This window comes from Rana temporaria, chromosome 2 (assembly GCF_905171775.1).
Source record: "Rana temporaria chromosome 2, aRanTem1.1, whole genome shotgun sequence".
Lineage (NCBI taxonomy): Eukaryota > Metazoa > Chordata > Amphibia > Anura > Ranidae > Rana > Rana temporaria.
This window is the reverse complement of record NC_053490.1, coordinates 449,814,829-449,829,581: the sequence shown is the minus strand read 5'-3', so window position 1 is coordinate 449,829,581 and position 14,753 is coordinate 449,814,829. Positions and strand designations below refer to the sequence as shown.

Genomic DNA, 14,753 nt, shown 5'->3' with positions numbered 1-14,753 from the left:
GTCACATTACCACCTGCCGCCATCCCCCTCTGCCACCAACACCCCCTGCCTTCACCCCCCTCTGCGGTCCCACAATCTCCCCCTGCCTCCACACCCCTCTGTGGTGCCACCAACAACCCCTGTCTCCATCCCCCACCCTCTGCGGTGCCATTATCCCCCTCTGCGGTGCCACCAACACCCCCTGCCTCCAATCACCCCCTGCCACTAACACCCCCTGCCTCCAATCTCCCCCAGGCCCCCTGCCTCCAATCACTCCCTGTCTCCATCGTCCCCTGCCTCCATCCCCCTCTGCGGTGCCACCAACACCCCCTGCCTCCAATCACCCCCTGCCACTAACACCCCCTGCCTCCATTGCCCCCTACCACCATCCCTCTCTGCGGTGCCACCACAGCCACCATCACCCCCTGCCTCCAATCATCACCCCCCGCATCCAATCTCCCCCTGCCTCCATTAACCCCCTGCCTCCATCGGATCCCCCTCTGCCACCATCACCTGATGTCACTGTCGGCTGGGCTGTCTGTCACTCTGTCTATCCCCGACTCCCCTGTGAACTTTGTATTGCCTGGATGCAGCAGACTCCTCCATCCCGTGTGCTGCTCAGCCTCCCAGTCCTGACTCCTGCTCCAGTGCTGTGCTCCTCCGACCTCCTGGTTAGTTACAGATTTAAAATTCTGGAGCGCGCCTGGCGGGATGTCTTAATACATCACTCACTGGCGCCGCACTGCACAGCCTTTGTGAAATCCGTCCCCCGCTGGCCAAATACAGCATATTCTCGGCTCAGCTCGGCAAGCTCCGGAACTTCACATGCGCAGTTCTAAGCCAATCCGATCTTGGTTATTTTTATTGGCAAATTCCCGCAACCACAGACATTTACGGACAGGGAAAAAAATTGGGGCATAAGAAAACCTTGAAAATTGACCCTTGTAAGCCATCTAATGACAGTTAAGAAATCAGGAAGTGCAGTTTTGGTGATTGGCTGCTATAGGAACAAAAGGTTGCATTAGTTCCCCTTTTTGTTAAACCACAAATTTGGTTTTGGGTCAAATTAATGGTCTACCTGAGGCTGGAGCTCATTCCTAGTAAACAAAAGTTAAGAACCCCTGCTATAAGGAAAATCAATGTAGACAAAAGTTATATAGGAAGGAGTTTGCAGAGGAAGGATGGCAAGCATATATCGGTGGTTGACCCCAGAAATAGCAAGCTACATTTTGGGGTAAAGGATTGATTGTAATGTCTCGTACACACGACCGGTTTTCCCAGACGGGAAACTGTTTGCTTTTGGTCGGGAAAACCGGCCGTGTGTATGCTCCATAGCAGTTTTCCTGACGTGAACTTTTTTCACGCTGCATTTTTTTGCACTGCAGTTTTCCTATGGGAAACACTGCAGTGGAGCATACACACGGCCGGTTTTCCCAACCAAAGCTGTCATGGCAGTTTTCCTGTAGGGAAAACCGGCCGTGTGTACACGGGGGAAAAGCAACCAAGCAGGTTCTCGGTTTTCCTGGCAGACTTTTGACCGCCGGGAAAACCGATCGTGTGTACGAGGCATCAGAGTTGGAATTCTGTTATGAGTGATCATTTTCCTTTCTGATTTGCTTGCCATTGCTCCTTCCTTTTACTCCCCCCCCCCCCCCACCCTCTCCATCTAAAATAAACATGTATGCTTGGATAATTCTAAAAATAGTCAGATGGTACTTACAGTTTTGAATATCCTCTAAAGTCTATCTGTGGCTAAATATTGCAACCAACTCCACGGTCATGTGTAGGCTCCAGAGCATTTTTCTCGGCGCGATAAATGGGCGTTAAAAATTTAGAACCTGCTCTATTTTTTCTCGTCGTCGTTTTCCACGTCGTGAAAAAGGGGGAAAAAATCGCGCATGCTCAGAAGCAAGTTCTGAGACGGGGAAATTAGCATAGGCAGCCCAAAGGGTGGCGCCATTCGAATAGAACTTCCGCTTTATAGTGCCGTCGTACGTGTTGTACGTCACCACGCTTTGCTAGAGCATTTTTTTTTCCATGATCGCGTGTGAGCAAGGCAGGCTTGAGAGGAATCACGTCGAGAATTTTTTTTTTTTTTTTCAATGACATGAATAACGGTCATGTGTACGCGGCATTAGAGTAAAGTAGAGTAAATCTGGTCATTTTTTTTCTGTCATTGTTTGGTGGTTCTACCTCAATTCTTGAAACACATTGAGTAATGCAATTTCTCAGGAGAAAAATGTTTGATATGAAATTTGCATTTGGAAATGTTGTCAGTGAACAGCAATCTGCAAGACTTTACTGGAATAATCCAACAATTTTCATATATTGATGGATAATTTACAAGAATGTTTGAATGATCTGTATAGACAAAACATTTACTGTGTTGTTGCCAACAGGAACCAATCTGTAGGAACCTCCCCACTATTGGTGGCAAGACCAACCCATTGGGTGACTCTCTATAAAGCCAAAGGATTAAACCTTATAAATCCGCAGTGTGAAAGGGGTGAGTAACACCCAGGATTACACAGGTAGGTGATGGTAAGAATTTGCTTAAGACATTACAATTATTTACTATGATAGTTTTTATTTTAATCACCAGAACACTGTATTTCAAATCCATTGAAACTATGTAAATGCATGTACCGTATGTATTAACTTCTATTTTTTAGGCACACAGAAAGGAGACAATGAAGTTTCTCTTAATATGCACTGCGATCATTTTGGCATCTATGACAGAAGCATTCTACAATGAAGGTAGTTATTCTTTTTTTGTATAATATACAAAGACAATTATTATACTGAAACTATAGATGATGCTTCCTGATGAGTAAAAAGCTGAAAACCAACCAAACTAAATTTGATTATAATTCTGTCCTGTGCTGATAAATACAAACAATAATAAACCCAAAACCAGAAATGTTATATAATGTAGCCTATCAACGATTAGATGTGGTGACTGCACTAGTTTTCTTATTGAAGACTTTTCTCCCCTCTGTTTTTATCTGGTGATCTGGTCAGTAACACACCTCCTTCATTAGAGTGCCTCTACTGGATGAATGAGAACAGGGGACATATTTGGACAGCAGCATTGTCAGTTCGGGGAGTTTTAGATGTACTAGAAGATTTAGATACACTAAACAATTTGAAGCCAAACTACAGATAACACATTATAGGCCATTATAGCAAGCAGTTTCTTTTTTTTTTTCATTTGGGATACAGGTTTTTACCAAAATAAATAAATGCTGATCAGTGTAAGCACCCCCGTCAGTGGTAAATGCTTTGTCTCATTCCTGTAACTGATGCATCTTTAGAGAGCTTGTTCTTACAAAAAACAACAGACTTGCTGGCTAGAATAGAAGAAAGAAGTAAAGCCTAAAAAAAAGTAGAAAACAAATACAGTCATCACATCTAAGAACTGGTAAGCTGCATTATAATAAGCATCCACTTTTGGGTTTAATACTGCTTTAATGTACGTATCATTATACATTTTAAATATTTCTGCCTGTATACAAAGGTAATCTCCCCCCCCCCCCCCAATGACAAATGCATGTAGGATTTGATTTAAAAATGAGATATTTCCAGAGAAAATCACTTAGGCCTCGTACAGACGAGGGGACAGTCCGCTGAAAACAGTCCGCCGGACCGTTTTCAGCGGACATGTCCCCTCGGAGATTTCTGTCTGATGGTTGTACACACCATCAGACAGAAATCCCCGAGTACACGATACGCGGGGACGTGGCCGCTGCGACGTGCGCGGCCCTGGAAGTTCAAAGCTTCCACGCATGCGTCGAATCACTTCGACGCATGCGAGGGATGGCGGCCGATCGGACATGTATGGTGAGTCTGTACAGACGACCGAACATGCCCGACGGACAGGCTTCCAGCGGACATGTTTCTTAGCATGCTAAGAAACATTTGTCCGCTGCAAAACGGTCGGCTGGACAAATGTCCGCTGGAAACCTGTCCGGTCGGCCGTACACACGACCGAACATGTCTGCTGAAACTGGTCCGCGGACCAGTTTCATCAGACATGTTCGGTCGTGTGTACAAGGCCTTACAGAACAGAATTAAGTTGCTCATATGTGGCAGGATAAAATCATGCAATGCTCCAAATTTCACCTCTTTTTATTTATTGTACCATTTTGCTGATGCTGTTGGTGGTCTAGAAAATGACACTAAAACATCCTTGATCGTTATTTAATACCATATTTTTCTTAAAGTGATTTTAAAGCCTTATGCTGCATACACACCACCGTTTTTTCAGGTCATGGAAAAAAAACAAATTTTTTCTCTACGTGATTCCTCTTAAGCCTGCCTTGCATACACACGATCGTGAAAAAAAAATGCTTGAGCAAAGCGCAGTGACGTACAACACGTACAACTGCACTATAAAGGGGAAGTTCCATTCGAATGGCGCCACCCTTTGGGCTGATTATGCAAATTTCCCTTCTTATAACTTGCTTCTGAGCATGTGCGTTTTTTTCCCCGTCGTTAAAGCCTTTCACGACGAGAAAACGACGACATGAAAAACGACAAGGAAAAATAGAGCAGGTTCTAAATTTTTAATGCCCATTTTTCTCGTCGAGAAAAATGCTCTGGAGCCTACACACGATCGTTTTTAATGACCATTTAAAAAAATGGCATTTTTCTCGTCATGAAAAACGGTCGTGTGTACGCTGCATTAAGGTTTGTTACCTAAATGAAAACTCAAATAAAAACCTGATTATGCTCAATCAACCGAAATATAAACAAACTGTGACTCCACTCACCTTGCATTGGTTGTGAATAGAAAAAAAAATTATTGGTATCAAAAAGTCACTGGGCATATCAGAGTAAAAACATCAATAAAACAGAGCAAACATGCTAGTAAAACAGTAATGCCCTGTACACACGATCTGAGTTTCTGTCGGAATAAACTCTGACGGGTTTTTCCGACGGAATTCCGTTCAAGCTGTCTTGCATACACACGGACACACCAAATTATGACAGTCAAAAACGGGATGACCTACAACACTATGACGAGCCTAGAAAAATGAAGTTCAGTGCTTCTGAGCATGCGTCCAATTGTTTCCGAGCATGCATGGTTTTTCTCCGTCGGAGTTCCATACAGACGAACGGAAAATATGTTCTTTTTCTAACTCCGTCCGAATTTCAGACGGAATAACTCTGATGGGGCATACACACGGTCGGAATATACGATGAAAAAATTCCGTCTGACTTTTTCCATCAGAAATTCTGATTGTGTGTACGAGGCATTGGTCCAACTCCAGATGTCAAATTGTGACCACACAAAAAATGAAAGATGTAGGATTTGAATATTGTGGATTCATCCCCAGGCTTGTGTGGCCTCTCAGGGGAAAGTAAGTATTCTTGATTGAAACCAAATTAGGGCAAGTGGGTAAATACAGGAATTCCATAAATAGTGCTCCAAAAGGCAGGCCATGGGTCTGACAGGTCTCAATAGGTAGTCTCTCCGTTTATACTGTCAAAGGGGAGGAGAGTGAGTTGATGAAATGCGGTAAAGATGTAACTGGGGAGAACTAAAGTGACAGTGGTCCAAAGGAGGTGTAATAGCCGGTGTTACTGTATATGCAAGGTCTTGATCACTTGATCAACTTCAAATAAAGGTTGATTAATTGTTAGCCTCTCAATACACGACATATAAATTGTGTGGTACCATCATCCTAATGAATCAGTTTGAATAGAAGTAGGACTTGAGGGACCCCAAAAGACCCAAAAGACCAAAAGCAAAAAGCTAAAGAAAGGGGAGGGCAAATAGGACTGTAGCGGTACAGGATGAACAAGTAAACTCAAAAGAGCAATTAAAATAAAAAAATATATAAAATTTATTAACAATTTATTAAGAAAAATAAAAAACATCAGAAAACAAAAAGACAATAACAAATAAATTGCAATACAAGGAGCAACATGAATCAACCATGCAGATCAACAATAGTAGATTATCCCAGGAAGGGGAAGATCACGGTGAAACTAGGGGTCAGGTAGAAAAGGGAAGTTTCTCGACTAGTTTCGCAATTAAATCGCTTTGTCAGGAGAATTCTAAAATAATCAATATACATTCATTAATATTAGCATTAGCAAAAAGAAGCGGTTGGGCTGAATATTTACAAACACATAGAGACCAACCTTACATTAAAAACGTTATAAAAAATATAAATAATGTATAGTTTGGGGAACAGTCGGTGTGACGCTTACCTAAAGCAAAAATCCCATTAACTCAGACGCCAAGGCCACCATAAGGAGAGGTCTCCTGCGGCGACCCAGGGGGACAAATTGGAGATGGACCTCGTCAACTAGATATATAATATAATAGGTGAGCCATGAGTGAAGCCATAAAAATGTGGTTGAGGGAAAGTGCACATGAATGGTGCCAGTGAGGATGTTGAACCCCCCAATGAAAAAAAGTAGCATGACCAAACCATGAAATTAAATGTGTGCGTAATGAAAGAAAAGGAATTGGATGTGAGGGAAAAATGTGAGGGAGGTGAGGGAAAAGAAGGGGGAAAGAAGAGAAAAAAAGGGGGGGAGGGAAAGGGAAAAAGAGAAATTAAGAGGAAGGGGGGTAAAAGAGAGGGGGAAAGGGGAGGGAGGGGGGAAAAGAAAAGAGGGGGGGAAAAGGGCGGGAAAGGGGGGCAACAAAACGAAGAAGGCGGGGAGGGGGAAAAGAAAAGAGAAAAAAAAGAGAGAGGGAGGGGGTTGAGAGGAGGGGGAGGGAAAAAGGGGGGAGGGAAAGGGAGTGGAGGAATTTTTTTTTCCCCTCCTCTCCACCCCCTCCCTCTCTCTCTTTTTCTCCTTTCCCCCCCCCCTCCCCCGCCGCCTTCTTTTTGTTGCCCCCCCCTTTCCTGCCCTGCACTTCCCCTCAAACACATTTTTATGGCTTCACTCATGGCTCGCCTATTATATTATATATCTAGTTGATGAGGTCCATCTCCAATTTGTCCCCCTGGGTCGCCGCGGGAGACCTCTCCTTATGATGGCCTTGGCGTCTGAGCTAATGGGATTTTTGCTTTAGGTAAGCATCACACTGACTGTTCCCCAAACTATACATTATTTATATTATTTATAATGTTTTTAGTGTAGGGTTGGTCTCTATGTGTTTGTACATATTCAGCCCAACCGCTTGTTTTTGCTAATGCTAATATTAATGAATGTATATTGATTAATTTTAGAATTCTCCTGACAAAGCGATTTAATCGCGAAACTAGTCGAGAAACTTCCCTTTTCTACCTGACTCTTATGCCCCGTACACACGATAGAATCCATCCGCTGAAAAATCCCAGCAAATGGGTTTCAGCGGATAGATCCTATGGTGTGTACACTCTAGCGGATCTGTTTCCGCGGATATTTCTCCCCTGGGATGGATTCCAGCAGATCGAATATTTGCTGACATGCACAACATATCCATCTGCTGGAGTCCATCCCAACGGATGGATCCGCTGGTCTGTACAGACTCACCGGATCCATCCGTCCGAAGGGATCCCCCGCATGCGTCGTAATGATTCGACGCATGCGTGGAATTCCTTATATGACAGCGTCGCGCACGTCGCCGCGTCATAATCGCGGCGACGGCGCGACACGTCATCGCCAGAGGATTTCGGCGCGGATTTCAATGCGATGGTGAGTACACTCCATCGCATTAAAATCTGCTGAAATCCTCGAGAGGAATTATCCGCGGAAACGGTCCGCTGGACCGTATCCGCGGATAAATCCTCCCGTGTGTATGGGGCCCTAGTTTTACCGTGATCTTCCCCTTCCTGGGATAATCTACTATTGGTGATCTGCATGGTTGATTCACGTTGCTCCTTGTATTGTGATTTATTTGTTATTGTCTTTTTGTTTTCTAAAGTTTTTTATTTTTCTTAATACCTTGTTAATAAATTTATATATTTTTTATTTTAATTGCTCTTTTGAGTTTACTTGTTCAAATAAAGGTCAAAACTCTGTGGTCTCCCTCTCACTGCACATAAAGTCCTCATACAACTCAAGGCTACCATCCCCAGCCAGGAGCGGCCCAACTGCAATCCAGGTGCAAGAGAGACAAAGTATAGTGTGGTAAATCCGTATTCCAAAATATAGGTATACTTATCGGATCTTTGGCGCACTAATGTCCTTATGTGGGGTACGGTAAGCCTGTGCCATAAGAATCGCCATCTCATACGGTGTGTTGAAAAAGTAAGGTGGTCATCATCCAGAGGTGAACCAAGGAGTAGCCTGACCGGTTTTGCTGATCTCCGCCAGCTGCTTCAGAGACTCATTCCAATGCGCTTACCTTGATGCAAAAAAGCCTTCTGTGACCAGGAACCCCATCAGCCCCCCTTATTCTTAACTGAGCCCTAGTCTCAATCCAGGGTTGTGCACAAGAACACCGGGTCTTATGGCTTTCTCTCTTCTCACTGGGCACTTCGGCTCCCCCTGCTATCAATCAAATCTGAGACGAGAGTGGGGATGGGGCCGAGCCATGCTCTTTAAGTCTATGGGTGCAGGCAGTGCAGCTTGTGATGTATCCCACATAAATGCTCCCAGAGGAAGCAGATTTTGCATAGAGCAGGTGAGTGAACATTTAAGAAAAAAAAGCTTTAGAATCACTTTAACTTACCCAATGTCATTCAGTTTTTTTTTTTTTTTTAGGTGAGCTGACAGAGCTTAATGACAATTTTCTTAAAGACAGCGTGAAACAAGCAAAGCACTTAGTCGATAATGCTTATGCTGAAACTCGTAAAAGGTAAGATAAACTAGGAATGTTGAAATGCAACATATTTCTTGTTTAACCACTTCCATACCGGCCCTTTTCACCCCCTTCCTGCCTAGGCCAATGTTCAGCGCTGTCACACTTTGAATGAGAATTGTGCGGTCGTGCGACATTGTACCCAAATTATTTTGATAATTTTTTCCCCACAAATAGAGCTTTCGTTTGGTGGTATTTGATCACCTCTGTGGTTTTTATTTTTTGCGCTATAAACAAAAAAAGAGCGACAATTTTGAACAAAACACAATGGGGCAGATCCACATACATCTGCGCCGGGCACAGCGTATCTAAGATACGCTACGCCGCCGTAACTTATCTTTTTAAATTTGAATCCACAACGAAGCCACGCCATAAGTTACAGCGGCGTAGTGTATCTCTTGCGGCGTAAGGGCGCGGAATTCAAATGGATCTAATGGGGGCGTGTTTTATGTTAATACGTCGTGACCCGACGTAAACAAGTTTTTTTTGGAACTGCGCATGCGCCGTCCCTGGGGGTATCCCAGTGCGCATGCTCGAAATTAAAGCGGAACCCGCCAATGCTTACGACGGTGACGTCATTCTACGCAAATTCCTATTCGCGAACAACTTCTGCAAACGACGTAAAAAATTCAAAATTGTACGTGGGAAGGACGGCCATACTTAACATTAAGTACGCCTCAGTATAGCAGCTTTAACTATACGCCGGAAAAAGCCGAACTCAAACAACGTAACAAAAAGCACCGGCCGGACGTACGTTCGTGGATCGCCGTAAATAGCTCATTTGCATACTCGACGCGGTTTAGACAGAAATGCCACCTAGCGGCCGCCGAAAAATTACAGCTTAGATCCGACGGCGTACGAAGACGAGGATTCAAAACAACGATACGACGCGGGAATTTTGAAATTACGCCGGCGTATCAATAAATACGCCGGCGTAATTTCTTTGTGGATCTGCTCCAATATTTTTTGCTATAATAAATATCCCAATTTAAAAAAAAGTAATGAATGTTTGTTTTCCTCAGTTTAGGCCGATACGTATTCTTCTACATATTTTTGGTAAAAAAAAAACGCAATAAGCGTATATTGATTGGTTTGCGCAAAAGTTATAGCGTCTACAAAATAGGGGATAGATTTATGTAATTTTTATTTTTTTATTTACTACTAATGGCGGTGATCTGTTTATCGTGACTGTGACATTGCGGCGGACATATTGGACACTTTTGACACTATTTTGGGACCATTCACAATTATACAGCGATCAGTGCTATAAAAATGCATTGATTAGTGTATAAATGTGACTGGCAGGGAAGGAGTTAACACTCCAAGGGGTTAATTGTGTCCTAGGAAGTGCTTCTAACTGTAGGGGGAGGGGACTGATGAGAGGAGGAAACCGGTCGTTGTTCCTATATACAAGGAACCAGGGGAGGGCTGGCAGCCTTAGGCCTGGGGGGCAAGTCCAGTCAATGGGCCCATAGAGCGTGGAAAAGTGATGGATCGAGGAAAACAGTCTAAGATTTTTTATGATCACAAGAGTCCGCACAGAGCCTCCCCTTACATCAGAGTCCGCACAGAGGCCCCCCTTACATTATAGTCTGCACAGAGGTCCCCCCTTACATCAGAGTCTGCACAGAGACCCCCCCTTACATCAGAGTCGGCACAGAGGCCCCCCTTACATCAGAGTCGGCACAGAGGACCCCCTTACATCAGAGTCCGCACAGAAGCCCCCCTTACAACAGAGTTCGCATAGAGCCCCCCTTACATCAGAGTAAACACAGAGCCCCCCTTACATCAGAGTCCACACAGAGCCTCCCCTTACATCAGAGTCCGCACAGAGCCTCCCCTTACATCAGAGTCTGCACAGAGCCTCCCCTAACATCAGAGTCTGAACAGAGCCTCCCCTTACATCAGAGTCTGAACAGAGCCTCCCCTTACATCAGAGTCTGCACAGAGCCCCCCCCTTACATCAGAGTCCCCACAGAGCCTCCCCTTACATCAGAGTCCGCACAGACCCCATATACATCAGATCTGATGTAAGGGGTGTTCTGGGAAACTTGATTTAAGGGTGCATGCTGTGGACTATTGTGTAAAGAAAGTCTCTGCTCATCAAAGCCTGCCCCCCTCCCCTTTAACAAAGTCCACAAAGCACCCCTTTTTATACATTGGGAGGCAGGAGAGACTAGAGAGGGTGAGCTTACCAGGATGGAGGCTGAGGCGCAGGCAGGCTGTCTGATGCTTTTTTGGGTTCAAACTTCCTGTCCAGTGCCCACACATGCCCGGGGAGTGTGGGCAGGGCCGACTCAGAAGAGAGAGAAGGGGATGTCAGCGCTGGTGTGCGCTGAGGCTGAGCTATGTGTGAGACGAGACATAGCTCTGCAGCCATCTACCTCGGAGCTGACACAGACACGGCTGCACAGTGGGAGGTGAGCAGCGGCCATGACCTGTGTTAACAGAGCTCCAGCAGGCATATTCCTGCTCTGCAAAAACAGCATTTGGTAGTGGCAGCCGGTGGCTGTGCATAGTGTCACCAGCCCAGGGGGAGATTTCCACCCTGCCCCCCCTGCCAGCCCTCCCCTGCAAGGAACATACGATCAGTTCTCCTCTCCCCTGAAAGGACGTGGAGCTGTGTGTTTACACACACAGTTCCACGTCCCGGCTCTGTGATGAGCAATCGCGGGTGTCCGGCAGCCATCGCGGCCCGCCGGGCACACGCATCGAGTACCCTGTGATGCGGCGAGCATGCGTCTCCGGTGGCGCGCGCTCGCTAGAACGCTGGGAAAACAAGGATGTCATATGACGTCCACCCAGAGGGAGAGAGGGTGCCTGCCGCTGTCATTTTACTATATGGCGGAAAACATATCAATGACCATAAAATAAAGGTGAAAGTTTTATTGTAATGTAATGTTCACCTATGCCCTTCACCTTCTAATAAGTACGTTGGCTGATGTGTGTGCCTGTCCTCCCTGTATCTGCACCCCTATCCTCCCCAGCACCCCTCCAAACATGCAAAACAGGTAGCTTTAACATGCCAATGACTCTTCTCTTGTACACTGAAGCCTATTCGCTGCACGGATCGATCGGAGGCCCTTCCTCTCTCCACTGAACACATGTGGAAGCCAGGAACAGGGCGCATACAGTATATACAGAAAACAAAGAGGAACACCAGCTTCTTGTATTCTATGATAGATGTATACCTTTGTCAGAATATTTAGAGCAACTTGGTGAATAACATGTTTTTTGTCTTTTTAGCCTGAAGCAGCGAGCAAAGAGAGAATCTGCAAGTTTTGCTGATACTATAGCATATGTCAGACAATCCGTAGGCCAATGCAGAAACGCTATCAGAGCTGCTGATTACAAGGAAGTGACCCTCCGGGTTATTGAAGAGAAACTAAAATGCATCTATCCAAGTTCCGTCAATATTTCAGGTATCACATTGAAATAAATACTGTATATCAGAACTGCCCTCTAGTGGCACAAAACTAGAAATATTATACTTTTTTCAAATAAAAAAGCACAAACTATACAGTACTTGGTATCTTTCCATCTTGGCAAAATATATTTCAGATGTGGCTATAATTTCTAGTTTTAGTTAATTTGTTAATTGCATGTTTATTTGATGATTTTTCTTTTTTAAAACAGCATTGTCAGCAAATCACAAAGAGTAAATTCTGATTGTCAATAAGAACTGGAATTAATACTCCCCCACCCCAATCAAAGACAGAAATTCAGACAAGTGTACATGAAGCCAATTGATGTCAATTATTCCTGTAATAATCATCTTTACTATTCCCAGTTGCAGAATGACAGTAGAGTTGCCTGTATCTAGCAGAGAGATCTGGTGGCAGATCCACAAAGAAGTTACGCTGGCATATCTATTGATACGCCACGTAACTTCTAGTTTGCTCCGGCGTATCTTTGTTTTGTATCCACAAAACAAGATACGCCTGAAGCTGGGCTAGATCCGACTGGCGTACGTCTTAGTACGCTGTCGGATCTAAGGTGCATACTTACGCTGGCCACTAGGTGGCGTTTCCGTCGATTTCCGCGTCGAGTATGCAAATTAGCTAGATACGGCGATCCACGAACGTACGTCCGGCGCATTTTTTTACGTTGTTTCCGTAAGGCATTTTTCGGCATATAGTTACCCCTGCTATATGAGGCGTATCCTATGTTAAGTATGGCCGTCGTTCCCACGTCGAATTTTGAATTTTTTACGTTGTTTGCGTAAGTCGTTCGCGAATAGGGCTTTGCGTAGAATGACATTCACGTCGTAACGTCACGGCTTGTTGCGGGTTAATTTCGAGCATGCGCACTGGGATACCCCCACGGACATCGCATGCGCCATTCAAAAAAAACATCAATTACGTTGGGTCAAGACGTATTTACAAAAAACACGCCCCCATAACATCCATTTGAATTGCGCGCCCTTACGCCGCCAAAGTTACACTACGCCGCCGTAACTTACGCTGTAAAAAAATACGCTGTAAGTTACGGCGGCGTAGTTTATCAGAGATACGCTACGCCGGACGGAAAGATGCGCCAGGGTACGTGGATCTGGCCCCTGGACTCCAGTACACTTCTTTCAGTGCTGTATTCCTGTGCAGCCTTGACCCTATCCTGACCAATAGTAGTGCAGGGACGTGCAGTGAGGTCAGTGGCTGGTGAGGCACTGACTAGTATCAGAGCCAGATACACACAGGTTACATACGCCGCGATCGTTTGGACGAGAGCAATAATTCTAGCACTAGACCTCCTCTGTAACTCTAAACATGTAACCTGTAAAAAAACTTAAAGCGGAGGTCCACCAAATGTTTTATTTTTTTAAAGTCAGCAGCTACAAATACTGCAGCTGCTGACTTTTAAAATAAGGACACTTACCTGTCCAGGGCGCCCGTGATGTCGGCACCCGAAGCCGACCCGTCCCCTGGATGCTGCGTCTGCCATCTTCGGTAAGGGAATCAGGAAGTGAAGCCTTGTGGCTTCACGTCCTGGTTCCCTACTGCGCATGCGCGAGTCGTGCTGTGCGATCCGAATGGTCCCTGTGTCTCCCAGAAGACAGCCCTGGGGGGGGAGTGGCGTTGATACCCGCAGATTATGCGGCTATCTATGCTCGGAAGTGGGTGCAAATACCTGTATTAGACAGGTATCTGCTCCCCCCTCCTCCCTGAAAGGTGCCAAATGTGACCCCGGAGGAGGGGGGAAGTTCCATTTTTGGGTGGAATTCCGCTTTAAAGCATCGCCGATGGAGATTTTTAAGTACTAAAGTTAGGCGCTATTCCACAAGCGTGCGCAATTTTAAAGCATGACATGTTACGTATCCATTTACTTGGCGTAACATCATCTTTCATAGTATCCAAAAAAAAAACATAGGTAAGTAATATACAATTAATTATTATATTGTTTTTAAGGTATTTTATATATTTTCAAAAACTGTACTCAAGCAGGTGGCTTAATGGACAAATTACTGAAGTTTGAAGTTATAACTTCCAACCAGTAATTTTACAGTAAATAGCTAAATAATGAATTATTATCGTATAGCATATAACATTATAATATATGATTTAGCTTGTACCTTTTAACCACTTAAGACCCAGACCATTATGCAGGTAAAGGACCTGGCCTTTTTGCGATTCGGCACTGCGTCACTTTAACTGACAATTGTGCGGTCGTGCGACGTGTTTCCCAAACAAAATTTACGTCCTTTTTTTCCCCACAAATAGAACTTTCTTTTGGTGGTATTTGATCACCTCTGCGGTTTTTATTTTTTGCGCTATAAACAAAAGTAGAGTTACAATTTTGTAAACAATGCTATATTTTTTACTTGTTGCTATAATAAATATCCCCCAAATATATATATAAAAAAAAATTGCCTCAGTTTAGGCCGATATGTATTATTCTACATATTTTTGATAAAAATAAATAAACAATCGCAATAAGCGTTTATTGATTGGTTTTCGCAAAAGTTATAGCGTCTACAAAATAGGGGATAGTTTTATGGCATTTTTATTAATCATTTTTTTTTTTTTTA

The 14,753-nt window shown here is 44.4% G+C and overlaps 1 protein-coding gene across 2 annotated transcripts in view; it reads left to right on the top strand.

Annotated features, from left to right (window-relative positions):
* The first annotated feature begins 2,401 nt into the window (after positions 1-2,401).
* Positions 2,402-14,753, top strand: part of LOC120927666 (myeloperoxidase-like) — a 104,139-nt gene continuing 91,787 nt past the window's right edge. Inside the window, exons 1-4 of one of the 2 annotated variants that reach the window (XM_040338488.1) lie at positions 2,402-2,510; positions 2,652-2,736; positions 8,632-8,725; positions 11,975-12,150. In XM_040338488.1, the coding sequence (XP_040194422.1) occupies positions 2,670-2,736; positions 8,632-8,725; positions 11,975-12,150 (337 nt within the window). In that variant the 5' untranslated portion in view covers positions 2,402-2,510; positions 2,652-2,669. Of the gene's footprint in view, positions 2,521-2,651; positions 2,737-8,631; positions 8,726-11,974; positions 12,151-14,753 lie in introns of both variants that reach the window. The other variant, XM_040338487.1, reaches the window with a different exon arrangement.